This window comes from Drosophila mauritiana, chromosome 2L, assembly GCF_004382145.1.
Source record: "Drosophila mauritiana strain mau12 chromosome 2L, ASM438214v1, whole genome shotgun sequence".
NCBI classification, from domain to species: Eukaryota; Metazoa; Arthropoda; class Insecta; order Diptera; family Drosophilidae; genus Drosophila; species Drosophila mauritiana.
The window spans coordinates 4761811-4789731 of NC_046667.1; the positions used below are offsets into that span (position 1 = coordinate 4761811).

Here is a 27921-nt window from a genome sequence, read left to right on the forward strand (position 1 = left end):
TATTCAAATTTTATATTAAATAAATATTACGAAATCAGACACCTATCACTGATAACCGACATTTCACTATGGTATCGGAACGCTGGGCAATTACTATTCCCCGCCGGGGATTGTGTCTGAATGGGATTGAAAGTGTTCAATAGATTATTTGGGTTGGTTGGGCATTTATATATATATTACTAGTTTACAAATGCATATTTACTGTTATAGCGGAAAGTATAGAGAATAAATTTGGAAACTGTTGTTCTTTTTTAAGTACAACTGCTGGCCTAGGAAAATACTTCAGGGGAAACTCCCTAAAATTGTAAGCACGAAAATATCGATAGAAAACATCGGCTGTTTCTTCAATTGGTTGTTATTGAAATTTTTGTTTGCCATCGCTAAGTAAAACCCAAATAAAATTGAGTTGATATATTTATAAAGTATATTCCCAATCTCTAAGGTGGCAGCAAGATGTCGGAAAACGAGGACGTGGAGGCGGCACCAGAGGATTCCAAGGAAGTCGTTCTGGAGTCCGGCAAAGATGAGCCTGAAACGAAACCGCTGCAAATGTCGTTTGCAGATTGGAAAAAATGCAAGGATGCATTGAAACCGGATACCAAAAGCGGACTACAGCGGAGCAACAATAACAATAGTAACAACAATAACGGCAACGGACGTAAACATTGGTCTTCTAATAGCAACAATGCCTTCCATGGAGGCGGAGGTCCGCAAACATACCAGGACAGGAACTATCCTCCAATGAATCGACCGCCTCCACTTCCGATGCAGCTGATGAACATGGGCTTTGGGGGCAATTTTGGGCCTGGTCCCGGACAATGCGGTCCACCCATGGGGCCAATGGGACCAGGAGGACCTTGCGGCCCCATGAGCAATATGGGCCCCGGTGGTCCCATGGGCAATATGGGTCCCGGTGGTCCATTGGGCTTTGGAGGACCAGGTGGATCTGGGCCCCGCCGGAATCATAACCACCGACCTCTGCAGCCGCCTCCGTTTTGGGAGGACATGATGTCGCCACAACACAGACCACCACCGATACAACCGCCCATGCCCAAGTGCCCCAGCTTGTGGAATCTGGTACCCAAGGAGCAGGGAGCACAAAACAATCGCAGCAATCAAAACCAGAATAACAAGAAATTCAAGGTAAACCATCGCGGCAACAGTGACAAAGATACCAGGCTAATGCCTCCGCCCCCGCCGCCAAACAATGGCAACAATTCGCCGTCGAACGGAGAAGCGCAGCCCTCTAAGAAGCCCAAGCGCAGCGGCACATTTGTCCAGGTCAACGGCCAATGGATCCAGAAGCCAGAGGCACCACCGCCGCTCGAGGATGCGCCGCCGGGTACGAAGGAGGAGCGCCAGCGCCAGTGGAAGGAGTACCGTATGGCCATGAAGCCCTTTAAAAACCGTGAGTTTCACAACTGGAAGCGAACGGTGCAGCGTTTAGGGAAACTGCCGCGCGACCAGCTGGACGAGCAGCAACTGGAACGACTGCAGAAGGCCGAGGAGTACATAGTTGCGCACAAGGCGATGCTGACGGTGAAGCATGCAGAGCGCTGGGTGGAGCAGGACAACAAGAATGAAAAGGGCCAAGTGTTCGTGCGCAAGTCATCCAGCATCGGGTCGTGGAACATGTCCAAGGAGAGGCCGCCGAATGGTTTTGCGTCGATGCATGATTTCAAGAAGCAGCAAATGGATACGTTCTTCGGTCCCGGCCGTGCCATAAAAGGCGGTATAGATCTCTCCGTCATTGGAACCTCAGAGCCGCCTCCGCCGCCACCTGACACCCCTCCACAGATTACCAACTACTGGCCCTCTGGAAGTTCCAACAACACGGGGTCCAACTCCAATCCCTCGTACTTCAGCCACTACAGCAACAACTTTGTCAAGGGTGCCACTCTGCTGCCGCCCTAAAATAGCTATCCGAAATTAACCCAGGGCTTGGGTTTTCTCAAACACTATCAAATTGCCTGGCACATGCATAAAGTTCTACAATTTTGCAACCATATTTAGCAAGTTCTTCTTCATCCTGGATTGACGGCATTGGCATTTGTATTAAGATAAATGTAACAAAATCAACTTGACACTACTATGACTATTACTTGGTTTTGCGACTGCGCCGCGGCTGGGCTTCGTCCAGGGGCGGAAGGCCAAGGAGTTGGCGTCGTTCCCGCTTGCCACGCAGTATGGCTTCCTTGAAGAGGTTGCAATAGAGCTCCACTGCGGCCGGCGAGTCATCGTTGCCGGGCACCGGATAGGTGATCAAGTTGGGATTGCAATTGCTGTCCACTATGCCAATCGTTGGGATGGCCATTTTGGCGGCGTCCCGAACCGCCGTGTGCTGAGCCATAACGTTGTTCTGAGTGTTGAGGAAAATGCAAAGATCGGGCAGCCTGGTCACCGCATCGAATTGCACATTGGCATTGGTGAAGATGCCGCCGCGCCAGAAGCGAGTGTGCGAGAATTCACCGGCCTCCTGGGCCTTTCGCTCCACGAGATGGGAGTTCATGGCGTTGCGGTTGAAGAACAGGATGATGCCATCTCGGAAGGCGATGTGTGCGGCAAAGTTGAGAGCATCGCGCAGATGTGACGCCGTCTTGTCCAGATCGAAGATCAAATGACCGAGTCGACTGCCGAACAAGTACGGACGCATTCGGTCGTCCAGGGAGCCCTCCTTGTGGCCATAGTGCACTCGGGCATTGAAGAGGTCGCGCACGGTGAACAGGTTGTGCACTTGGAAGTAGTCCGGGTGCTTCAGAATCCGCTGTTCCACCAGGGCGATGTCCTCCGGTTCCGTTTCCACCGATTGCTCCGGCTGTGTGCTCTGCAGACGTCGTGGCAGACCGCACATCTGACCAAAGCGAGGTACTACCCAGGGAATTAATGTATAATATGGTTTCCTTGCTGTTTTAATTGATTACTTACGGTTGGCAAACGATTTTCTCAACATTTTGGAGCGGCTCGTGTTTTCATAACCTATGTTCTTCTTCTTCTCTATGGATTTTGGTAAACAGCTGGTGGGTAGTGTTGGATAGATGTGTTTCTACAAGAGGTTTTCAAACAACAAAAAAATAAGAGATAAAAAAATGCAATTATAATTATAAAGATAAAATTATTTAAAATCCATATTTAAAATTAACTTATTTTTCATAATGTATAAGAATTAATAAGCCGATCTTAGGCGGTGTTTTCCGGAACACCCCTTATTTCATCTTCTGCTTCGGACAGTGTTGGGAAATCCATCCCAGCTGGAATGATTGAGTTGTAAATTTGTGATATTGCTAAATATTGGCAAACTGCAATGTTCCAGCGACTGAAATAGTTAAACGAATTCGAAATGGAAGTAGAGCAGACGTCAATCAGGTCGGACACGAACTCCACCTGCGAGTATGTGGACGCAGAGGGCGATCCGGAGTCCCCAAATCTCTATCAAGAGGCGGATCCCGACCAGGAGGCGGAGCAACAGAACCATAGTATTATCTCTGAGCTAAGAGATGGTCTGGGCACCATGCGGGACAACAGTGCCCTCAGTCCGGAGCCGGGGCAGGAGAACAAGGGACTGGCTGCCTCTGTGGAGTCTCTGGCATTGAGCACCTCGACCAGCGCCAAAACAGAGGACTCCATTGGCGGGGGATTGGAGGAGGAGTACGATTACCAGCACGACAGTCTGTGGCAAGGCCAAAAGAAACACATCTTCATACTCAGCGAGGCGGGAAAGCCAATTTTCTCGCTACACGGCAATGAGGATAAGCTGGCCACGCTTTTCGGTGTCATCCAGGCACTGGTGAGCTTCGTCCAAATGGGCCAGGATGCTATTACCTCCATTCATGCGGGCGGCATCAAGTTCGCTTTCATGCAACGCAGCTCGCTCATCCTGGTGGCTGCCAGCCGGAGCAACATGAGTGTGCAGCAGCTGCAACTTCAACTGGGGTGAGTCAATTATAAAGCTCAAGATAGCAATGCTAACTAATGGGAACCTCCCATTCTTTACCAGGGATGTCTACAATCAAATACTGTCCATTCTGACGTACTCACACATGACGAAGATCTTTGAGAGGCGCAAAAACTTTGATCTGAGGAGACTGCTCTCTGGCAGCGAACGATTGTTCTACAATCTGTTGGCGAACGACAGTAGTAGTGCCAAGGGTAAGGATATCGAAGCATATCCAAATTGCTTAATTTATCAATGACTTGTTTTAGTGTCCAACAACATCTTCACGTTTTTGACTAACTCAATTCGCGTCTTTCCATTGCCCACAACGATACGATCGCAAATCACCAGCGCCATTCAGAGCAACTGCTCCAAGATCAAGAACCTGGTGTTTGCCGTGCTGATCGCCAATAACAAACTGATAGCACTGGTGCGCATGAAGAAGTACTCAATCCATCCGGCTGATCTGCGTCTGATCTTCAACCTGGTAGAGTGCTCCGAGTCCTTCAAGAGCTCCGAGAACTGGTCGCCCATTTGCCTGCCCAAGTTCGATATGAATGGGTATCTGCATGCGCATGTCTCGTATCTAGCGGATGATTGCCAGGCCTGTTTGCTCCTGCTGTCCGTGGACAGAGATGCCTTTTTCACGCTGGCAGAGGCCAAGGCAAAGATCACGGAGAAGCTGCGCAAAAGCCACTGCTTGGAAGCCATCAACGAGGAGCTGCAGCAGCCGTTCAATGCGAAACTCTACCAGCAGGTTGTGGGAATCCCCGAACTGCGGCACTTTCTGTATAAGCCCAAGAGCACAGCGCAACTGCTGTGTCCCATGCTCAGACATCCGTACAAATCTCTGACGGAGTTGGAGCGCCTGGAGGCCATCTACTGCGACTTGCTGCATCGCATCCACAACAATAGCCGGCCGCTGAAGCTCATCTACGAGATGAAGGAGCGCGAGGTGGTCCTGGCCTGGGCAACCGGAACCTATGAACTGTACGCCATATTCGAGCCGGTTGTGGACAAAGCCACTGTGATCAAGTACGTGGACAAACTGATCAAGTGGATCGAGAAGGAGTACGATGTGTACTTCATACGAAACCATGCCACATTCTAAGCTTTAGCGCGCTTCTCTAGGGCATTGTGAGATATATGACTATTTTTTTTATTGCTCCTCTGCCAACGGAACCAGGACAAAGTTGTTGTGCTGCAGTTGTGACGGCGTTTGTTTAACTGAACCTAGTATACCAGAATTACGCATGTACATTTGTAATTTAAAACTCTAAGTAAATTCTAAAACTTTATGGTTTATCTCTTAGTTGGAATGTGGATCTATAGAAAACTGAGCTAAGAGTTCTATCAAAAGGTTCGAGTCACCGCTAGCGCAGTATATCCTTTAAGTTCGGACTCACACCCAACCGGTTATCTTCGGGGTTGGACTTTCGAGAGCGAAAGGACTCACGGAGAGAGCTTTTGCGGAATCAACAACTTAACGCGCGCACTCGCATCGGCGACCCAATCGCAAGGATTACGATGTGAAGGTGCTGGCCGACCACTCGGAGAACACAATTGAGTACAGGACACAAACGCGAACGCACACGCTTCGATTGTGGGCGCTGCCACCGGAAATCCAAAGTTGAACCAGTGCCTGACCGAAAAGAATTACAAAATAATTGCTAAAACCGATGAGTATGTGAAAAATGTGGAAAATTGCTTGGCGGTATAGAAAATGCCAAGCATAAAATGGAAAATTACGGTCGAAACGCGGCGTTTTTGTTTCCCCCTATTTAAGTTGCTCGAAAACGAGCAGCTTTTCAACATGCGCCACGCATTTTTTGGGTGTTAAATGCTCGTGTATCTGTCGGTTTTTGCGCGCTTAGCTCTGCGGCGGCATTAATACACACACAAACACGGGGCCAGGACGAAATCCTGCCAGGATATATGCCAGAGTGCATGTGTGTGTGACTATGTGTGTGTCTGTGTGTGTGTGTGAGACGCCGCTCCGTTAGTTTTGCGCGCGTGTTGGTCTACCCGCTTTCATCGTGCAAATCGTTTAATTTATGAGCAAAATGAATATTTTTATACGCATTTCTCGTGCATTCCCCGTTTCGTATTTCTTTCGTTTTCGAATCCTCGTTAATTTGCCGTTCGTCTTTCGAGCCAAATTCGTAGTCCTGAATTAACAATCGGCGGCGCCAGGAGCAGCAGCAACAACAAGGAGTTCCAAAGTTTCACCTTTCCCCACACAAGCACCCATACACCCATACAGGCACACACACACACACACAGGGACACATTGGAGGCCACAGGATGTCTTTTTGTGTATCCCAGAGTTATTTTGAAAGCAGCGCGTGTGGCAGAAAGAAGGACTAAATAAAAAAAGAAGAGTGGCAGGAGTAGGTGCATGCGAGAGGAGCGAAGGATTCTATTTAAGTCGGAAAAAGTTTTAGCGCCTTGGACTTTTCATGGCTCTTCTCTCGGCCTCCAAACTCCGCGGCTTTAATCAACTTTCCTTGCAGAGCACAGCAAATGTGTCCAAATTTCATAATAAAAAGTTGATTGCGGAGCTTGGGAAAATATTTTAAAAATATTTCACGGCTTTATTGCACCGCAAAATGTTATAAACATTTTCGAAATTAATCAGATACTTAGCCAAAATAGAAACTTGGTTGGTTTTCTTTAGAAATTTCATTTTATCAAAGTACCTTATGATTATTATGCAAAACGTTTTAAATACAATAAGTATTTGCTTATTTTTCTTCTAGTTCCGTACAATCTTGATCAACTCTTGTATTTTTCTTTTGCCAATTCAAATTGTTGTTGCAAAAAGTTTTCGCAAACTCTCAGATAAATTGCAATCCTTAAACTTTTGATTGCATACTTTCAGCGGCGGCGGGGCAGTAAAAGTATCTAGATATTGATTTCATGATTTAAGCACTAGAACGTGCGGCTTTATTTATTATTAATGGCAGCATTAGGCTATCAAGTTATTTATTGTTATTCTTAAGAATGAATATTGTGTAACTAACATAATTGTCTTACTTTAAAATCTTTAAAACAAAGTTTTCCGGTTTCAATTTGCCAACCACTCGCCACTCAGATGAAACCCCGAAGCGAAATTCAATCTAAACCAAATCAATACTGAAAATCAACAAATGAAAATATCAAAAACGCCGTGCATAAAAACCGCGTAAAGCCAAACTGCAACCAACCCAACCAACAAAATCAACAACAATTTCTGGAATTAATTTCATTTGCCGCGCGCGTCCATAAAAATCTACATAGAAAGCGGCACAAAATAAATACACCAGCCAGCCAGCCAGCGAGGAAAGTGAATTGGTTAGCCATGGAGAAGGCGTAATGGCCATCTGCTGACCCAGGACCCATAACTTTAGGTTAGTATGTCGTCGCCGTCTTACTGACTTTGCACTCCTCGAAATGGGGGAAACCCCCTTTTTCCTTTGCCTTCGAGCTTCCTTTTCCTCGACGTTTTTCCATTTTACTTCCAGCCGCTTTTTTATCTACTTAGTACTAGTGTTTTTTTTGGGGCATGCTAGACTCATTAGAATCTAATAAATGTGACAAAGTTAACTTTGTTTGTATAACAACTAATGTATAGAAGTTACACAGGATGTATGCTCATATCAGCATTCTTAAATTCGTTTATTTACAAATGAAAGTAAATACAGGGTATCTTGCATTCGAAACGCTTAATTTCCCCCTTCCTTTGTTGAGATGCGTTGTTCGCTCGTTTTGTTTATCCTTTGGCCCCGATCAAATAGGCATCATTTGCCTGGCGGCAACTCGGATTGGTAGGGAAAAAGGTTCGCGACCGCATCAGCCGCTCCGCCGTGGCATCCGCATCTGAATCCGCATGCTCCGCATCCTTGGCATCCCCATCCGCGTCCATGTCCTTCGCAGTGACAGCAATTTGAGCGACAGACAGTTGATGACTCTGTTGACAGGAGCGGGGCATCTTCGATGTGGAGCCGGAAGGTGGGGCCATCGCTTCCCCATAGTATATAACCCATCGTCTTGGGCGATATTAACCCTATTTTTGTCGTAAATTAATTACGACCGGCAGATGGAGGGTACGGAAATAGGCACGCACACTTTTTATGAAATTTAATATTGAGCGGTCAAAGCGAAAGGGAAAAGTTGGTAGATCCTTTAGGATGAAGATATAATCTTAATAGTTTGGGTCTATGAAAATACGCCGGGTATCCTTAATCGCGATTTTAGTATGCATCAAAGCTTGTGCTTGTTAATATTTATATCTATAATTATAATATCTGGTGAAACTGTTATATTTCTTATTATTTTATGTTTCCAAGGATTTTTCCCTATGTCGATTATTCACTCAACTGCCATAACTTGAAAATATTTGGCTGATACAACATATTTTAATGCGCGTAATATTTCAATGGCTATCCAAAAAAGGTTGTCCATTTTTTTTATTTTGTTTGTTTTCAATTCGCCGCCTCCTCCAGCAGTTGGCTCCTTGGGCAGCCACCCTCCACTCCCATGACTCCAGACCATATATCATCGGCTCCTGCGACTTCCGGTTGTCGCTTTTGGCACCCGCCATTCCCACTGTCTATTTATAGGCGCCGCTCACGCAGACACCCTCACATGGAAGCCACCATCCTTCTGTGACTCCCCCACAATGCAAGCAAAATTGAAAAGCAAGTTATGTGTATTTTCCTGCCACTCGGACTCAAGGTGGCTATGTCTGTCAGCATGTGTGAAAATAGGAAAATACCATTGGGTTCTTCCACTGGGTTTCATGCGCAATTCCTCAACTTAACCACGCACCCACTCAAAACGATACTCCATTAGTTTTAATACTTTTTGCCCTTAAACGAGAGATACAATTGCGGGAGCAATAATAGATGCTCTCAAGAAATTGAGGTATCCACAATAAACAAGGGCAACTGCAAAGATAGTGTATCTTAAAGCGAACTATTCTGTAAGTGAATCAGATAAAGTAGTTAAAAGGAATAATAATGTATTGGTATTTTCATTTAAACTTGATATATTCACTTCACGATAGCTAGTATTTTAACCGCAGCTGTGGCTGGCATTGTGTGGAATTTATTGAATTTTTATTGGACTTCTCTGGCGAGCCACGCTGGCTGCTGTGTACCCGTTAGGCGTGGCATAATTCATTATGTTGACTCACCGACACCACGCATCCCAAACCCGACCCCCCTCCACCAGGAGCAGCCATATCCTGGCGAATGTCCTGTCCGTGGAGCCACCCAGCTTTCGTCAGCAGGCTCCACTAATGACGTGCCGCGTGCTTTGCATGCTAATGCTTGGAACATGGAACGAGCTGCATTCCACATTGGCAGCTCAATTTGCGAGTTAAAGAGCCTACCGCAGGATTTAATGTGCCCCGCTTTCTGGCTGAGACCTCTGAGCAAGAGGTCCTTTTCAAGGACACGCTCCGTGATTAGCAGAGAAGCGAGACGACTGGCAAAAAGGCCATTATTACGCTGCGAAGATCAAAACCGGATTGCCAGGTCAGCGAGCTGCCAATCTCACCTTTTCATATCAAAAGCAAAGCAATTTTGGGCAGTCAAATGTGAGCAGGGATATGAGAGGATTGTGTATATGTATCCATGATATTTGTACATATATATATGTACCTATGTATATATGTAAGGGAATGAACCACCCTGCAAAGTTGTCCTTGGCGCTGTATTTTTAGAAGAAGTTCCCAGAAAATACACGATTTGTCTGGTGAAAGCAAAAAGGCGTATGAAAGCTTTCATTTAACTTTCAATGATTTGTGTTTCAGTGAATTGAATAATAGAAGGTATTATTAAGCACATAAATAGGGTTATTTTCAATGAATTAGAGCTTGGAATATATTCTAGCAAGGATAACAATTCTTTTTGGTTGGATGTCTATTACTTCTAACAAGCCTTTCAAAGCCCTTTTATATATTTAATTACATTGTTATTTTTAAGGGTCTAATATATATTCTCCTATATCAACAAGCTCGGGTTAATCCCAATCTGTAAATGATTTCGCAGTGAACTGCTCTAATTGCGAGGCCGTGATCTTCCAGCTGGTTGCTTAACCATACCGCTGATATATCTGGCAACTTCCGGCTTGCATGCATGGGCTATTTACATATCTGCTCCCCATTTCCATTCCCATAGCCGAATTCATGGAGCCTGGCAGCAAACTTTCGCCTTTGCCCAGAACTTTGGCCCGGCGAAAAGTTTGCCCAAACACTGCGACCAGACCATGTCGCCTGGATAAAAAAAAAAACCAAAGTTTCGGGGGATGAAATTGGGCAATATCGCAGTTCCAGTTCCCAGTTCCCAGTTTACCAGTTTTCCTCGCATTTCTAAGCAAAACGTTTAATATTCACGCTTGAGTGCCTTTTTCTCCTTGGCCGTGGCTATGAAAATGTGTGAAACTGTTTGACGCTTATCTCTGCGTTTTGACCAAATTTTATTGCCTGCTTCCAGGCCAAACGCTTCGTTTCTGCTCAAGTGAACCCGGTGTTCCTTAGTGTTCCGCTATTCCGCTGTTATGCAATTAGCCACCGCCCATGTGTCCGCCGTTCCAGGATGGATGCGGATGCGGTTGCGGATGTGGATGTCCATTGCCATTTGTCTTGATGATGATCAAATGGGCGTATATTAATCATACGCCACGTTGTGCGCACCAGCACTTAGGTGCTAATGAAGCCACTGTTCAACTTCTCGGCGAATGTCGAGCGTTTAAATGCAGTTTCGAGTTACTTGTTAACTGTCGCTTGTTTACATACTCAAAAACCGGACTGTCCCGAATCCAAAGTGAATCCGTGAAGGCACGGACTGCAATTCGGACGTGGTCTGCAATTGCGATTCCTGATTTTCAGTTTGGTTCGGCTTGCAGCTATCATTCAACTTTCATGCGAACATTTGTTTTGCCCATTCTGTTTTTCCAGCACTTTTTCCTTATTTTTTCTTTTCCTTTTTCCTTGGATTGTGGCTGCAAAACAGATGGAGGCAGTGGTCCACAGGCCACTCAGTTGCTAGTCCACAGTGGTTCGGTGCCCTATTATTACTACCATTTTCAGTTCAAGTTGAGCTAAGGCTATAAAAATGTAGGGAGATAATAAATATTATTAAAATATATTATAAAAAATATAGAAGTAAGAGATCTAAAGCACACCTAACCCATTTTCCTAGTGAGATAGATCTTTCTTTAACCAGATGGATCTAAACACACCTAAGTACTCCAAGTAAGTTCCACTAAGATAATGCTTAACTGAGACACCTGGCCAGTCATCGATATGAGTTGCCTTGTTTACAGACACTTTTTATTGATGCCAAGCAGTTGGCCAGGACTTTTTCCGCCGCCCAAGCTCGACTGAATGTCGTTGTCAGTGTGCCGGAGACCAGAACAGTGCTCATCTAGAACTCCGACGAACCGAACGGCGGAAGTGCTCGTCGCCATTTTTAGTGCACTTCTCGAAAGTGCGCACATTTCCGTTTGGCATCAATGATTCGGACCGAAGCCATCACCCCACCCACTTTACTGCCCACATTCCGTGTCCATTCTCCTTCGTGTGCTATCCTGCTTTTTAGCCTCTCTCTTCTGGCCACTGCCTGTTTTTTGGCCTCTCACTTTTGCTGATTTTAATTTTGGTAAAAGTTGTCACATTTGATTTTTGGCAATTGTTCGCTTTTATGCGCTCTAGTCTCCGCCCTATTCAGCTTTTTTATGGCGCTTTTTATGTGGTGCCACGTCGCTGTTGCTTTGTTTGGACCCGCGGACAGCAGTTGGCTTTATTGTCTTGGCCACCCCGATACATTCCGGCTTTATGGCGGAGTGGCAAGGATACAGAGTGGCATGGAGTGCCTGTTGCATGGCATGAAAGTGGATTTCTTAAAAGAAAAGACGGGGAAAAAGAGATTACGAGGGCGGAGAAAAGTTTGGCAGAACTCGAAGGAATCTCTGTACGTTTGGCTAGAGAAAAAAATCGAATTAGTCCGAGAATTAATTTGGTCTTGGTAGTTAGCAATGAATGTTGGGGATTTGGGGGAAAAGAAAATGTTGAGATAGGTCACAAAAGAAAGTGCAATTAGGTTAAGCAGTGCATTGCATTTTTATGAGACTAAAATAGAGAGAATGGAGCTATACTAATATATAATATACTAAATAAATTATTGGGTAAATTTGCAATTGATTTAATTGAGTTCATAACGAGAATCTAAATTTCAAAGCCACTGAATAGAATTTAGCTAATAAATCCGATTATAAATCATTCATGTCTGCCAAATTGTTTATCAAACTATTAAAGCCATTTAGCTTTAAGCCCCTCAAACAAAAGTAAATGCTTGGCTAACACTTAAAGTATGGACAACTTGTTTACCCATTCACCTCGGTAATCTGGGTGCATTGTCATCGATATCAGATCATCTGGCCCCCATTGTCCTGCTCGTTGGAGGTCCTTTGGGCCAGATGTGGAAGCTGGGAGGATAATAACCACTAAGATATTTATGAACTGCTATTTCTTATGCAATTAAATGTGGCCTTTAAGTCGGCCCCTCCACATCCACATCCACATTCGCATCCGCATCCTCGTCCACATCCACATCCACCCACTTGACATTGTCATGGCTACGGCTGAGCCTCAAATGACATCCATCGGCTGAGAATGGGAATTTTCCCGTGCTTTTCCGGCAACCCCAGCCCCTCCCCCCTTTGCTACAAACCCCCTTGCCATCACTCGTTTTCCATGTTCTGTTGCCACTTGACTGCACTTTGGATACACATATTGGATGCATGTTGTACACAGCTCCGATCCGCACGGGAAAATGGGACAGGATGAGGTGAATTGGGGCAACTGGAGCAGGGAACAGGCGGCACGAGTGGAATGAATCGAAATAAAATCAAGTGAAATTTGAACTTTTGTGTGAAGAGCGAAAATGGCAAAGGCGTTGTTTGTAAATGGCAATCGAAACGGCAATCGGAGCGACACTTTTTCACGCTCCTCCAGGCGAAATAAACAGGCGAAAAATGTGTACGCCAACTATATATGTGTCCTGTACAGTGAAGATGGACTATGCCAAATATATACCCAATGATAATGATAAACATAACAAAATCGTGCTTTGATAAGTAACATACACAGTAGTTATACAATCCTAATCTCTTGTAATAAATTTTATGCATGATGAATTTTACGGAGGCTTCACTGTTTGAGCACCTTCCCCCCACCCCTCGGGGCAACCTTCATGCTAAGGCCAACAACAAAGCTAATAAAAAGCTATGACCTCGAAAAGTTCAATTTTGTTGCTGTACATAAACGTTGAGTGTGCTTGACAATTTTTCACTTCAAGCAACAAATTATGCCGTAGCATAACATTAGGCGCACCCACACACACACACACACATAGTTGCTCCTTCGACATTTTTGAAGTGACCCCGCCCACCGCCCAACGCCCCTTTCCTTTTCCGCTTGTGCGTGCCAAGCCGACTCGGCAGCGACTTTATCTAAAAGCGCACTTAGTCCAAGTAGGCCAAGTAGATTACGGCCCGAGAGCCGCTTGCCTTTGGAGGCATGTATAGACGGAGATACAGATACATAGATAGATTATAAATACATCCTATATCCTGGGCCATCAGCCTGCCCACGCGCAGCCACCCAGAGGATGAGTGATGAATAATCGTAATTTGAAGGATGACTATAAAGCATATGGTTATATTTATTAAATTTGTGGGCTATTTATTACTGGGCAGAAGGATCTAACTTCAAACAATTCCTTTTCCTTCTTTCTAAGCAAGTTACTGACTAAAGCGAGCAATGCAATCTAGCAATCTATTCAAAAATGAGGGGCAAAGGTCATGCTTTATAATGATATAAACACTACGTGGCAGCACTTGAGTAAATTTTGCATGCAAACACGGGCTCCCAAAAAATACAAAAAAAAAAGGGCAGCAAGTTGGCGGGGTAGGGGGGTCACAACAAAGTGCGGCGCCAGACCCTGAAAAGTGATTAAAACGATTGTTGTACAACACTGTCCGCGTCCTTGTAAGGACTTTGCAGGCGGCCACCCACTCCGCCCCCAATTTGCCAAAAAAAAAAAATGAAAAAAATAGCGCAGCCATTACAGTGCTGTCTTCTCTTTTGTAATTTTTATATTTTCACCCCTACTCTGCTATTATACAGTGTGCACTGGGTAAAGTGAATTTGCATGTCCGCAATATACATTAAAAAAAAACATATAAAACTTAAACTAAGCTACTCAGTATTATACTTTGGGATTCTTAATTTTGAATGATCATAAGTTCATGCCCTGCCAGACTCCACTGTATCTGCATATATTGTATCTATATAAATGGCTGAATTTATCTAGAAAAGCCTAATTGGAAAAGTGTTTTGGGACCGGCACTCGAAGCTTTTAGCCGAAAATGTTTCGACAAAGGCGCAAGGGAAGCGATTTCAAGCGATGTTGCCTGTGATTTGCTGGCTTTTCGGGGTTTTCTGGGTTAGGTGTGTGCCCAAGTGGGCGGTGTTGCCTGCTCCTTGGAATGCTGTGGGTGGGTGGGTTTGGTATGGGGTGATTCTTGCAGACCGGCGAACAATTTGTCCTCGAGCCTGTCAGCGGCACTCCTTATTATTATGCTGTGGCTCTCAGCTGCTGCAATTGCTTTGCTTGTTGCTCTCTCATTGTTTAATTGTTAACCATTTTGTTTGCTAGTGTGCGTGTGTGTGTGTGTGTGAGCTGGTGTATGCTCGTGTGTGTGTGTGCGGCTTTGTTGCATTGTTTGATTGTTTCACACGAACCAGCTTTGTCTCTCATTCTGTGCGTGTGTGCGAAATAACATTTGTCTAATGAAAAGCGCCCTTGTCTCTTGTCTCGCTTGCACCCGGCTCATTGTCTCGCTCGCACCACGTCTTTAGCTATTTTTAGCTCATTATGTTGCCATGGCCCAAAGGACATTGCGTCCTGGGGGACACGCCTCAAGAATTCGGGCTGCCTGCTCACTCAAACTGACAGTCGTGGTTGTTTCATATTGTTATTTCATTATTCATATTCATATATTCCTGTTCTACAACATAATCTAGCAAAATGATTGAATTCAACTTACTTGGTGTGGGTATTTTGGCCATATATTTACTTGGCAACTATTTGCACTTGCTCTCAACTCAATTGAATGAAATATAAGTTTTAAATACCAATTTGCACACCAGCATCTCCATGCTTCTTTGCCAAAACTCTGCCAACTCAATTAACTTTAAAATTTAAGCCAACTACACAGTTGATAATAAATTGCAAAGCTTTTTCATGCCTTGCCGCAAATTACAAAAGCCGGCTTGGACACAAAATATGGTTTTGATTGCTCTGCAAACAGGAATAAAATAATTGCCAGAAAAAGCATAAATATTCAACAGATGGAATGGCAAAATATCCATCTCTTGTTTGCCCATCAAATTTGCATGCCGAAGTTATCAAACAAAAGCGGCAACCTCAACAAATCCAATTGGCTACCAAAGTGCGGAGGTGGCTTGTTTGTGATTTGTGTTTCGCCATTTTTGATTCGAGTTTGCAGCTAGCAGCTTGCAGCATGGCCGAAAGCGACAAGACAAGACAGTTGGCAAACAAGGCGGCCAATTGGGTTGTAAATGCAAACGTGCAACACACCAGGTGACAGACTGTGGAACCTGAACACGACACGGCAGCAGCTACACAACCGAAATCCGGTTAATTGAAAAACCGAATGGTCCACAGAGACATTCTTCGCCGGAATACAGACGCAGATACAGATACAGATACAGTTACAGTTGCAGATACAGATACAGCTTCAGATACAAACACAGTTAGAGATACAGATACAGGCAGTGGGTTGGCTTTCTCGCATCCTTACCGCATTAGCTGCAGTTGAGCGAGTGTCAAGGTGAGGCCAGGTGAAAGCGGCCAGGCGGAAAACAGGCAGCAAAAACAGGCCAAAGTGGGAAAAGAAACTTGGCAACACACGAGCGTAGTGCCCACGCACACTGCAAGAAAAAAGGGTAATCCATTTATGCACTTATCTAAACAAAGCATTTATAGTAACTTTTGGCAAATTAATCAAATGATTAATCTTAAAGCATTAAGAACTTCAGATAGCTGAGGCATGTACAACATTTTGAGAAACTCGCAGGATTCAGGGAAATGCAAATTTTGGGAATCCCACCTTAAATGGACATGGGCGACTGTTTTTTTCCCCTTGGGCTGCTGGCATCTGGCCAAATCACGTAATCACAACTTGTTTATGGCGCATGTGCCAACTATTCCCGACTTTCACCTTCGCCGCCAAACTCACCCCACCCCCCACACCCCCTTGCAAATCCCTGGGCCCTGACCCTCCGAAAAAAAGAGACATACCACACATACCGCCGTGCAGTTGCAGCCATGAAAATTAATTTCAATTAGCGGAAATTGTTTTTACACCTGTTTGCCTTCCAGCAAAACTGCTGCTGTTGTGTAGAAGCCGTCCAAATCGTTGGGCCAATTTGCGGCCTGTCATCGCATTGACGTGCTAATGCCGCACCATAATATACCCTGCCCATTGCTCGTGCCTCCTCCACGCCCTGTGCAAATTCATAAATCAGAATTGCAAATTGCCAAGTGCAGCAACAATGGGGAATGCAACAAAAAAAAAAAACAAAAAAAAAAGTGGAAAATTATGGCATACCGCTGGGCGACACTTGAGTGCAGCAAGTGCCACGCCCACTCCCACGGGAGCTCGTAACTGGCCAAGCAAATTCTTTTTAGCACTGCTTTCAGGGTTTCATGGCTCCATGGTTCCGTGGCTGTGGGATTGGGTGTGGGTTTGGTTATGGGAGTGCCGGAATGTGGCTCCGAATTGCGCACAAGTTTGTCTGAACCGAGCAATTTGAAGCGATTTAATTGCAGCTTCATCCGGCTGAGGAAGATGCATCCACAAACTATGGTTGATATTCAGATTTATTCTTGAAAAAAAAAACTAGAACAAACTTTTGTGTTATTTTATGACAACTTAAGAAAGCTTTAACTCTGTTTATCTGTAATTGGCAGTCACACTTTAAATTTTTATAGTTAGTACAGAGTACTTCGCAGTCTATCATGCTCCATTTGATTTTCATGCACTTTGGTTTTGCACATTTAGCGAACGTCATCAGCAATTATTTGTGCTGGATTCTCAATTAAAATGCAATTGGTGCAGCTATATAAATTTTCATTGACGTGGGCGTTGTGGATTTTGAATTTGACGTTCGGATTCTGATTTCGTTTTTGGGTGCACAGTTCCTCTTGTGGGCTTTTTTAATTGATCAGCATGCATTTGTCGAAATTAATTGAAAAATATTCAACCACAAGTATTTAGTGAGTAATCGAAACGGTCTGCTAAAAAGTTTATAACCAATTTAATTGTGTTTACTTCGTAATTGCTGGTAATTGTCAAATTTGGGGAATTAATAAATAATAACATATGATTTAATAAGTAACTATAATTTGTGTTTGTGTGGAAATTACTTCCAAATAATTCGATTTTTTTGCTGCATTTTCATGCCACATGTGATAACAAAGCCATGTGGCAGCAACTTTGCATTTATTCGCCGACTAAGCCGCAACTAAACAAAAGCAAAAACTTTTCTAATTTTTGCAGATGAGCGCGCCACTGTGGCACAATTTCGGTTTACACCTGTCGAAGCTGCCACGCCCACGAGAAACTTTTTCTACCACCAACCAGGCAACAGCGGCAACAACAACAACTGGAGGCGCCACCAGCATAGGAATAAGCAAAAGAGCAACAACATCAGTGATATGGAACTGTGCATAGCAACAAAGTCAAAAATTGTAACCGCTCAGAGTTCAATGCCGCAAAGCAGCCAATGCAGCAGCAGCAGCAGCAGCAACTGCCGAAACTATCAAAAGAAATGCCACCAAAATCAAACAAACACTCAAGTACAGAGCACTCAGCGAAGCAATTGCAGCAGCCACAGCGATCGAGACCACCTGACAAACCAACAAAAGCAACAGAACCAACGAACAAATAGTGCAACAGCAGCAAGTGCAGCAAGTGCAGCAGCTGCAACATCATCAAATTCCACTAGCAGCAGCAGTAAAAACATCAGGGAGCCGAGCAGCAGCACACAATTAAACACCCTCTACGCGCTGCTGGTGCTTTTGATAGTCGGCCTTGCCACAGCCACCGCCTCGCCCAGTCCCAGCCCCAGCCACGCCCCCTTCGGCCGCGAGAGCAGGCGCGATGCTCTTTTGGCCTACTACAAAAGGGCGCACCTGCCGCAGAGCAGCAGCAGCAGCGGTGGCGTTTCCCTGGGGCACAAGTATCACCTGCTGCACGATGCCAATGGCCTTGACTTTGACGAGCTAACGCCCACCGCCAGCAGCGTGTCCGCTCTCAGTCGGGCGGAGCGTTTTCGGTTGCGTAAGCGCAGCGCCACGCCCACAACGCCCGTCACTCCACTGGATGTTGCAACTGCAGCAGCAGCGGCAACAGATGCAGCAGCAAAGGATGCGGGCAGCGGGAAGAAGCCGGAGGAGAAGTGCGAGCCAAAAGTACTCGAAACGCTGCCAGATGAGCCGGTAGGTTATTAGTTATAGTATTATTAAATAATAATATAATGATAACATATATAATGAAGATAAACTGTGGTTTAATAGACTGAAATGATGATAGCTAGATAATATCAGAATGTTTTTCATAACTTCTTTCAATAACTTAGCGCTACTTGGAAAATAACCCTGCCTCACTCAACATTATTTACTTGTAACTTTCAATAGTTATATATATCAAGTTAATAACTACTATCCAAAAGTAAATTGAGATTTGCGCAGCATTAAACAAAAGTTCTTCAATCGAGTGCTGGCAGTTCGAGAAGTGTGCACATTTTGTTTAACTTTGCAACTGCCACTGCAGAGGTGGCACCTTATAATTTGTTGCATAAGACGCTTGGGTGAAAGTTGCAGCTGTGCTGTGCACTTCTTGGTCACGATAGCTACTTAGAGCCAATGCAATTCCGAGTAGCAATAAGCCAGCGTACAACTTTTGCGGCAATCACACACAAATGCAAACGCAAGTTCAAAGGATTGCCGAAGGATACGCGGTGGGCGGAGGGCGGGGGATTCACCATCCGGTTGCCTTCATAACTTTTGACGGACATTTGTGAGAACGAGTGCAGCCTGCATGCCGCACATCGATCCAAGGCAGAGACAATTAACGACAATTTGCGAAATTGCCAACGCGGCGCACTGACGAATAATCAATAAAATTGCTGTGATAGCAGCCCATATAATGTGCTCCTTCGCTTTTCGGTGTGGCTCGTCCTTTCTACTTTTTTCTTTCCTTCCTGCTGACACAAATCTCTGCGCAAATCTGTGTACGCCCCTCCACCAACCACCTTGTTGATTGTCGTGGAAATATTACGCATACGACATGGCTGACGCAAGTGGATGTGGGAGTCGAGTTCTTTTCACTTTCGAGGGCTGCACAGAAACCGCGCGATTTTGGAAAGGCGGCGGCTCATATCTCATATGTGGCGCCTCCAGTCAGGACTCTAGTTTCCTCACTCTGTGAAGCTGCCTCTTGTGCAAGTTAATTAAGAGATGCTAATGAAGTGAGTAGACCACACACCGTCACAGCCCGAGGGCACTGGAAAAAAGGATAGAAATACAGCAGATACTTGAAATGGAAAATGTTTTTTTTTACATTCTAAAAAACAATTTGGAACACTTTTTATGTAAATATTTAAACTTTCTTGTAAAAGTTTTCCAGCCTTTTGTAATTGAAATTAGAATTGCCTAACCAGAACATTTTCGCGCCATGTGCGCATCACAATATTTTAATTGAATTTGCATGACAATTGCGGACGAGGACTATAAGCAGCCGGAGGACTTGTCAGGCGAGGATTTGCTCCACTGTTGGCTCCTTGGGGATGCTATTTTTAGTGCGCCAAGCGAATCGAGTATAAATATTCAATGAGTCGGCGGTGTAAACAGAGTCCAATACATGACGTGCACGAATCGAATCGATTGCCCTGCCAACTTTCCTCTGACGCAATCGGGACCAGGACCTTTGTGTAATTAAAAGGCGGGTAGTGAGCGGGGTGGGGCTGGATGAAAATAAGGAGCATCCTTGGAGCGATTTGAATCTCTAGTGTGGTCAGATAAAATGATAAATAAATGTGCTGCGCAGCAAAGGCAGCAACAGCAGCAGCAACACCGGCTGACAGCTGCCAACTTGGGCATTATCCTGGCCGCCGCCTGTCCCCCTCGCACACACAGCGCCCTGTCTCGCTCCTGTGGCCTGCGGTCAACTGCGAGCGCCTTGTCGAATGGCTGTCAAGGATTATTGTTGCTCCTGTTGCCGCTGAGGCTGCTCTTGTTGCTGCTGTTGTTGCCTGCGGCTGCTTTTGTTTCGCTCCCAGCTGGAGTGTGTCTGCCTGTCCTCTTCTCACCGCCCTGCCCTCTCTTTCCTTTCGTCCTTTTTTTGTGTTTTTTTCCTTTTTTGCTTCGTGTGCGTGTTGTTTTGCTAACAATGCTGAAGCTGCAAAGTTATTAATAATTGTTTTATACGCATTCCACTTCGTGATGCTGGACACGCATTTTGTTGATCTGCGGAAATGTGTTGCCTGCTTAAAGTCCTATTTACTTCTTAAAGGGAAAATATATAAATAATATAAAATATCAGATAATCAATATGTTTTTGAGCCCATTTAATTTAATAATTAAAATAGCCAGCAATTAGCGAAATCGATGCATTTAACTCTGTTTTCTCCGATTAAGTTGTCAACTAATTAGGCTTGTACTAAAGCTGGCCAACTGTGCTTTTATTATTTATAGGGACATAAATTTAAAAACCATTGCCACTCAACAGAAGCATTTATGTTAATCCGATAAATAAAACAGTCACACACACACACTCATCCTTGCTTCCGTAGCAATCAGCTTATGTCATTCGCCTTGTCGTCCTGAATAATGTAATGAATGCAGGAATACAGTGAAGACTGTCAGTAATCGACCGGGATTTGCAGAGTGTCAACAGCAGTTGAGCCAAAGAGAGAAGGAGAGAGAGAGGGAGTGAGACAACAAAACAAAGGAGAAAGAAATAAATACGAGAGCAAAAAGCAAAAGGAAAAGGAAAACACTGTATGACATATTTTATTCATTAAGCGCAGAGCATAGAAAATAAAAGGAAAAACATGCAAATGCCAATGAGGAAGCATACAGTTACGCCATGTAAATATTTTTATGGTCATAAGTAGGAATCCTGTACATATGTATGTACATACATACATGCCATGCCGGAAAATGCAGATGGAAATGCGGGGAAAGGCGCGCACGGACATTAAAAAGCCAGTAAAACGCGCTTTACTGATTTCATTTGGCAGCCAGGATTCAGTGCTCATGTGTGTGAGTGTGTGTGTGGGCCAGACTCTTGGCATAGTTGCTCAAATACACACTCACACACACACACACGCGCACATTTGTTTCGGCCATGTTTGCAGAAGTATGCATGTTTTATTGCACACACACTCGGTGTGTGTTTTGTGGCTGCTGCCGCTATTTACAAGTGTTTTACCCACACATTTATACCCTGCAAAACGAGGGGCGCGAGTGCGAGGGTATGTGTGTAATTGCGGGCATTTGGGAAAAGGATATAAAAAGGATTTGGCGGTAATGAAGACATTCTACAGCTTCTAAGAACTGTGTTGGCAAAACTTAAAGTTCAAATAACTCCTGTAGAGAAAAGAATGAATAATGCTGTAAAAGTAGAAACATTTGCTTACTAAGTTTAATATCTGAAACCACATTCTCTACCTATACTCTATACTTACCCAACTATTTCTCCAGCAATGTTTATGATTATGGCTGCACACGAGTGCTAGGAGCATAACATAATGGCTTTATCTGGGAGTAGGTCTCGTGCCATTTCTCCTGCTGCCTTATACTGATTGCTTTTGCCTCGATGTGTAAATTTTGGCAGAAAAAAAGAAGCACACACACATGGCAGAGGAGCATCCACAAACATTTGTATATCGATGTTACTTGTTGGCAATTTATTTGGGGCTTCGGTGGCGTATACGCAATGTGGTCGCTCATCACCCAAAGCCCAGCTAATGGGAAATATTTGTTTTAAAAGCCAAAAGGTGCCGCCAGCCCAACTACATGACTCACGCCCAGACAACGTGTCCTTTTCCCCGCTCCCTGCTCTATCCTGTGGTTACTTTTGTTTCCCGACGCCATAATGATGTCATCAAAGTGGCCCTCCCGTTTCCTTCACTTTGGTGCGTAGATCTCGAGAGTTTCTTGTAACGTGTAAATTATGTACAAACATTTGGTCGGTTAAGAGCTGAACAAACTTGGATTAAAAACATTCCGGCAGTCCCACAGCCCGGCGAGGGCATTAAATCCTATTATTTCACAGTCGGAACGAACTTTTCGCACTCTTGCCACAAGGTGTTGCTGTGAAACGTGTCCTGTGCGCCAGGTGAATAATTAATGGTCCCAAGTCGGGGGAAGTGGCCGTGCCGCATGGTCACTTAAATCACGTGGCGACCGATGCGTATACGTAATTTTTCGAAATTTCTGAAAATATCTTCTATATAGTATGTTATAAATAAATTGTGTTTAGCAGAGCGTAAATTTATGTTAAATTATAACTTTATTGAACATTTTGCTTGTGTATTTCAATCGAATTTGATTTAAATGATATTTAATATGCCATTTAATATACATTGAAATGATTATTTATGACACTACGCAATTAATTGGGATGTGTTTTTATGAATTCAACAGTTTTACGACTACACCGACATCGCCGAGGATGCCGCACGCCAGTTTATTGAATTTTTATCGGGCAAATTCCCAAATGCCAACACACCGATTGCCATCGATGAGCCGACACGTGCGGAGGTGAGTCGCCGGGCCAATGGAATCGCCAGCTACGCCCTCAACGAGGACGACAATCTGCTGGCCTTCGCCATTGCCGCGCCCAGCATTCACACGGTGGTCGTTAAATTCAGGGATAACGTTACGGTATGCACTCGCTAATCAGCGATAATGGGGCCACGGGCTAATCGGTTTAACTAATTGCAGATACCACCGGATCAGGTGCACAATAAGGCATATTTGGGTTCCTATTGGCGGGAGTTGGGGTAAGTTTCACAGACTGATTGTGTCCCAAAAAAGTGTGCTACATTAATTAGCAACAAATCATTTTGAGAGTATATGTGGGCTTATTTTCAACGCTTTAAGCAATTAAAATCAATTATCTTATGGCTTTGAAATGCAAATACTAATTACTCTAAAAGATAAACACAATTAAGTTCAATATGCATCGTAGCCTGCCTAAATTATGTGCATCGCTTAATTCGAATAGACCATAAGCCGTATAATCTTGGAAAGTTGCCCATAAATGTATTGTTTTCCCCGACTACAGTGCGGCCTGGAACAGCACGGACGGCACCCAGGAGTGGGGCGCTCCCTTTCGCGACTGCAACCTGTTGACGCGACGCTGGCTCTGGCCATTTCGCATATCCTTCAGCGAGCACAGGATCAAGTGAGTCGCATCGATGTGCAGCTGGTTGGCGCAACTTGTAATTTATGCTAAATGCTTTCAGAGTTGTGGCGGCTGCCTTCATTGCCGCCGATGAGGATGTGTGCAACGATGGCCTGGAGGAAGTTTTCGGTCGCCGCCACGGGTGAGTTATGGCCAAACTTTATACGCTAAATCGTGACATTAGTTCGGTATAATATATATAATACGATATCCCTATAGTTGCGATCGGAATACGACCTTCTGCCTGCTCACCGAGAACAAACCCGCCGCCACCCGGGATGTGTACACCTGTCTGTGCCGGGAATCCTACTACCTGCCCAACTCCACGCTCCAGGGATTCCGTGGCGATCGGGTGGAGCTGTCCGAGGGCTACGACAACTACTCGTGCATTCCGTGTCCCGGCGGATGCACCAACTGCGATAGCAACGGCGTCTGTCTGACCTTCCAGGAGGAGGAGGTGCTCAATGTGGACGCCTGCCTGCGCCTCCTGGTGGCCATCGTCCTGGGCGCCTGCATCCTGTGCTGCATCGTCCTCGGCGTGATTGTCTTCCGGCAGCGAAAGTGCAAGGTATCTAGTTTACATATCTTAAAGTTGGAAGCCCTTTAGTAATCCTTTCATCGTTTTCAGGCCATTGCGTCTGGCATGTGGACTGTGCTGGAGACGATATTGCTGGGCATTGTTTTACTTTATGCATCTGTGAGTGCTCCTGGCGATGGTCACCTCCACTTCTGTCTGTACTTACATACTTTTCTGCAGGTTGCCGTCCATTTCTTTCCCGCATCCACCGAGCGCTGCCTTCTGGAGCCCTGGCTCCGGGAGCTGGGCTTCATCACCTGCTACGGCGCCATCATCCTGAAGCTGTACCGCCACCTGGTGGACTTCCGCACCCGGAAGGCGCATCGCTGGGTGCTGCGCGACGTGGACCTGCTCAAGTATCTGGGCACCATGGTCTTCGCCGTCATCTGCTACATGGCCGCCTTTACGGCCTCGTCGCTGGATCTCCTCGAAAGTGCGCAGCTGGAGAGCCTCAGGGAGGCGGACACGAACACCTGCCATCCGCTCAAGTGGGAGCTGGTCACGCAGACCAGCGAGATGCTCATCCTGTGCTTCGGGCTGCACCTGTCCATCGCCAGTCGGAATGCCAACACCCAGTTCCGGGTAAGATGTACAGTCAAATCGATTGCTATATGAACGGGTTAAGAGATCTTTCTTGATCAATTAAGCGCAAGATGTTGGCTTAGATGATTAACTTAGTACAAGGCCAAGTCAAATGAATTAATTGGTCAATACCTTTCGTCCCACTGAAGGAACGACAATTTCTGGTCACCGCCCTGACGCTGGAGTTCCTGGTCTCGTCCAGCTTCTACTTTCTGCGCTTTGTCTACCTGCCGGAAATGAGTCCCAGCGCCATCTTGCTGGCCCTGTTCATCCGCTCCCAGCTGACGAATAGTTTCGCCTTGGGTCTGATATTTGTGCCAAAGTTGTGGTATCAGCACAAGCAGGTAACCGATTTGAGTTCGAAACGATATGATTTACTTACTTTGCTTTGGTTTTCGTTTTTCGGTTTGAGTACGCTTTTGTGTTCCACACATTGAGATTTAAGATGTAATTAGGAAGTGTTGTGTCCTAGTTGGGCACCAAACGAATATAATTCATATGCTTAGAGCATTCACACCCGTTCATTTTGTGCCTTTCGTCAGTTGCGGGCGTGGTCGTCATTATAGTCATCGAAATCCGTACTTGGTATTGACATTGGTTGAGGAAACGATTTTTGTTAATAACTAGCCTAAACACAAGAAGTATTAAAATGTGGAAACCCACTCGAAAGCTTGGTTGCTTTTGCTAAAAAAAAATACTGAATATTTCATTTGGTTATGGTTATATTTTGAGTTATTGTTCTGGTTTTCACCGAGAAATTAACATAATTTTAGTATTAAGCTAACATTGAATTGAAACTTTAGTCAAGCTATGAAGTTGCTGCAAGTGTGTCTCGTTTAAACAGAGAATGTTCGACTGTTTTTAGCTCTTATTATTTCTGCCTGAATGTATTGCACTTTAAGTTGAACTCAATAAGCACGCCACTTAATTTGCATGTTTAGTGTTGATTTTTGCATGAATTTAACAAGAAAACACAACATCTAACTACAAACAAATGACAAAAATCGGTTTCCTATCAAAATTTCCAATATGCATACCAGAAAAAAATTCCAAACTAGTGTATCCAAGACTGTTTCTCACTGTAACTTTCTCTGTCTTTTTGTGCCTCAACTGAATAATCTTATACTGAAGTTCTCTGTCTAAGTAGTCTTCTTATAGCTATCGTCCATCTTTTTTACCTTTTCAGTTTCGTTTTTAATTTGATTCGTTTCTTTTCATTCATTTCCAGCACCCCCAAAGATACAATCACGACCAATAAGCACCGACCATCCACATACATACTATATACATATTACATACTATACGTACATAACTCTTCAGCACAGATCTATTCCATTCGGTTTTTGCTCTCTCTTACCTTTGAGTTCCGTTTCCGTTTCCATTTCCGTTTCCGTTCCGTTCTCCATTTTCCGTTTGACTTCCTGAGTGTGGTTTGCGGTGTTTGTTGCATCTTCATAGCTTGCAGGTTCGTTCGCTAGCGTATGATCTATCAATACGTTTACCTGTGGATGCTTTCAAGGGTACGTCACACGACGCCGGCCAGCGGCTGGGCGGAGGATATGCCGGGCTCTGTCTGGGCGATCCGGACATCGGGGAGCTGACCATATCCGAAATGAGTCCCGAGGACATACGCGCCGAACTCAAAAGGTACGAAGCATTTATATATGTTCTAATATCTCTATTATATATACATCTTCGATTCCAGACTGTATACCCAACTGGAGATAATGAAGAACAAGACTCTGAGGCAGGACAATCCGCACATCAGTAAGCGACGTGGCGGACGCAAGGCGGGTCACCGTCGCTTCTCCCTGCAGGTGAGTCGGGGTCACCACAACGGCAGCGTAGTCCACCAGCCATAGTGCTCACTGTACATGACATTGACGTGGCCAGAATGGGGGACCGGGCTGTAGGCCTCAGATCGATATTGCTGTTACTCTTCAATCCGAAACCAAACCTTATGCTGCCCATCCCCACGCTCCCTAGATCTTTCTCTCTCCCCCGTCTCTCTATCCGTCTTCGAATCTGTACTTCTCTTGATCCTCCAATGTGAACTCGCAGTACTGTTTGCCACTTATATTAATACATCTATAAATATCATTGTTCTTGTCATGACTATGTACAATATATTCGAATCCCACCACAACCAAACCAAACAAAACAATAACCACCAATGTTCAATGTAGAAAAAGGGCAGCAAGGATAAGGTAAGAATTGTCGGTCGCTTTTAGCCTAAACTCTAAACCTAACCTGCTAAAATATCTGTGTTGTGAATGTAAACTAAAACCCAAAACAAAACGACTAAATCAAAAGAACTACTCGCACGTTTGTCTATAAACTTAGACCCAAAGTCCCACAATGAACCCGAAACCACCAGCTTGTGTGTCTGCGTGTGTGCATGTGTCCGTCCCATAGATAGCACCACATAAGTCTTATCGAAAACAGATTGCACACGAAACTACAACGAGAAACCACATATCCACCAGTTGCTTATGTGACCCACTAAGACATCTCAAATTCGCAGGCTCTAAGTGCCAAACATCGCAGCAACAAGCATCATCAGGACATCGAGATCACCGAGGCGGAACCTTCCAGGACGCCCGAGGACTCGGTGTGCAGTGCCGAAGGACCCACGGATACCTATGCGGAAATCTCCGGCGTGTCCCACTCAATGCTCTCCCACTCGATGGTCTCCCACTCCGTGGTCTCGCACTCGAAGTAAGGAGTCCTTGCAGGATCATGGCGGATATTTGAGAATTGTATATAGGTATTAAACGGTACGATACATGTTGGTATGTGTAGATAATATGTGAGAAATAGTTATTATATAGCGCAACAACACAAACAATAAAAGAATTACTTTAATTTCGCAAAGAAAGAAAAACCAGCAGGAAAATGATAGATGCAAATGGAGATGCAACAAACACTCACCAAACACAAACAATAACAAACATTACTTTATTTTTCAATGAAACGTAAAGTGAAGAACCTTGAAAGCAGCCAAGAAGTTTTATAAAGTTTTGATAAATTTTTAGACGATTTTACTTTACGTTGATTTCTCTCAGTCTTGCGTTCGATTGATTTCGATGTTATCGATCATCACTGATAGATCAAAGTTGTTCAAACGGTAGAGCGGTAAAACAGAGCCCACCTGTGTAGGTAACGATATAACTGTAAAAACAAGGCCACATACACTAAGAAAAACAAACCCATTCCTAAAACACGCGTTTTCGTTTACCTCTGAGTTCCTCGACAGTTAGTTACTAACCATTTGCTTTCC

General features: G+C 44.7%; 4 protein-coding genes across 10 annotated transcripts; 3 read left to right on the forward strand and 1 right to left on the reverse strand.

Moving 5' to 3' along the window:
• Positions 1–274: 274 nt before the first annotated feature.
• Positions 275–2084, forward strand: LOC117147279 (collagen alpha-1(I) chain). Of its 2 annotated transcripts, none has more exons than XM_033314118.1 (2): positions 275–304; positions 443–2084. In XM_033314118.1, the coding sequence occupies exon 2, from the start codon at positions 454–456 to the stop codon at positions 1912–1914; it is 1461 nt and encodes a 486-aa protein (XP_033170009.1). In that variant the 5' UTR covers positions 275–304; positions 443–453; the 3' UTR covers positions 1915–2084. The 2 variants fall into 2 exon arrangements, with proteins under 2 accessions (XP_033170009.1, XP_033170018.1); XM_033314127.1 differs by lacking the exon at positions 275–304 and adding an exon at positions 331–351.
• LOC117147290 (28S ribosomal protein S2, mitochondrial) lies at positions 2030–3019 on the reverse strand. The gene is made up of 2 exons (XM_033314140.1): positions 2926–3019; positions 2030–2868 (listed from the first exon to the last, which is right to left on the reverse strand). The coding sequence occupies exons 1-2, from the start codon at positions 2948–2950 to the stop codon at positions 2099–2101; spliced, it is 795 nt and encodes a 264-aa protein (XP_033170031.1). The 5' UTR covers positions 2951–3019; the 3' UTR covers positions 2030–2098.
• A 318-nt stretch (positions 3020–3337) lies between these two features.
• Positions 3338–5229, forward strand: LOC117150730 (vacuolar fusion protein MON1 homolog A). The gene is made up of 3 exons (XM_033317756.1): positions 3338–3930; positions 3995–4146; positions 4201–5229. The coding sequence occupies exons 1-3, from the start codon at positions 3338–3340 to the stop codon at positions 5040–5042; spliced, it is 1587 nt and encodes a 528-aa protein (XP_033173647.1). The 3' UTR covers positions 5043–5229.
• A 76-nt stretch (positions 5230–5305) lies between these two features.
• Positions 5306–27607, forward strand: LOC117150727 (probable G-protein coupled receptor 158). Of its 6 annotated transcripts, none has more exons than XM_033317749.1 (15): positions 5306–5614; positions 6989–7320; positions 17567–18507; positions 22720–22959; positions 23020–23078; positions 23363–23482; positions 23544–23624; positions 23702–24050; positions 24111–24179; positions 24240–24641; positions 24791–24985; positions 26107–26288; positions 26347–26458; positions 26828–26848; positions 27166–27607. In XM_033317749.1, the coding sequence occupies exons 3-15, from the start codon at positions 17725–17727 to the stop codon at positions 27361–27363; spliced, it is 2811 nt and encodes a 936-aa protein (XP_033173640.1). In that variant the 5' UTR covers positions 5306–5614; positions 6989–7320; positions 17567–17724; the 3' UTR covers positions 27364–27607. The 6 variants fall into 6 exon arrangements, with proteins under 6 accessions (XP_033173640.1, XP_033173643.1, XP_033173641.1 ...); XM_033317752.1 differs by having other exon boundaries at positions 26161–26288; XM_033317750.1 differs by having other exon boundaries at positions 7026–7320.
• Positions 27608–27921: the final 314 nt, after the last annotated feature.

Excerpts from the sequence above, each read along its gene's own strand:
- LOC117147279 (XM_033314118.1), top strand. The coding sequence starts at position 454 with ATGTCGGAAAACGAGGACGTGGAGGCGGCACCAGAGGATTCCAAGGAA.
- LOC117147290 (XM_033314140.1), bottom strand. The coding sequence starts at position 2,950 with ATGTTGAGAAAATCGTTTGCCAACC. Across the intron at positions 2,869-2,925 it reads GAGAAAATCGTTTGCCAACC|TACCTCGCTTTGGTCAGATG; the intron begins GTAAGTAATCAA and ends TTCCCTGGGTAG.
- LOC117150730 (XM_033317756.1), top strand. The coding sequence starts at position 3,338 with ATGGAAGTAGAGCAGACGTCAATCAGGTCGGACACGAACTCCACCTGC. Across the intron at positions 3,931-3,994 it reads CAGCTGCAACTTCAACTGGG|GGATGTCTACAATCAAATAC; the intron begins GTGAGTCAATTA and ends ATTCTTTACCAG. Across the intron at positions 4,147-4,200 it reads CGACAGTAGTAGTGCCAAGG|TGTCCAACAACATCTTCACG; the intron begins GTAAGGATATCG and ends GACTTGTTTTAG.
- LOC117150727 (XM_033317749.1), top strand. The coding sequence starts at position 17,725 with ATGGAACTGTGCATAGCAACAAAGTCAAAAATTGTAACCGCTCAGAGT. Across the intron at positions 23,483-23,543 it reads TTCAGCGAGCACAGGATCAA|AGTTGTGGCGGCTGCCTTCA; the intron begins GTGAGTCGCATC and ends AAATGCTTTCAG. Across the intron at positions 26,849-27,165 it reads AAAAGGGCAGCAAGGATAAG|GCTCTAAGTGCCAAACATCG; the intron begins GTAAGAATTGTC and ends TCAAATTCGCAG.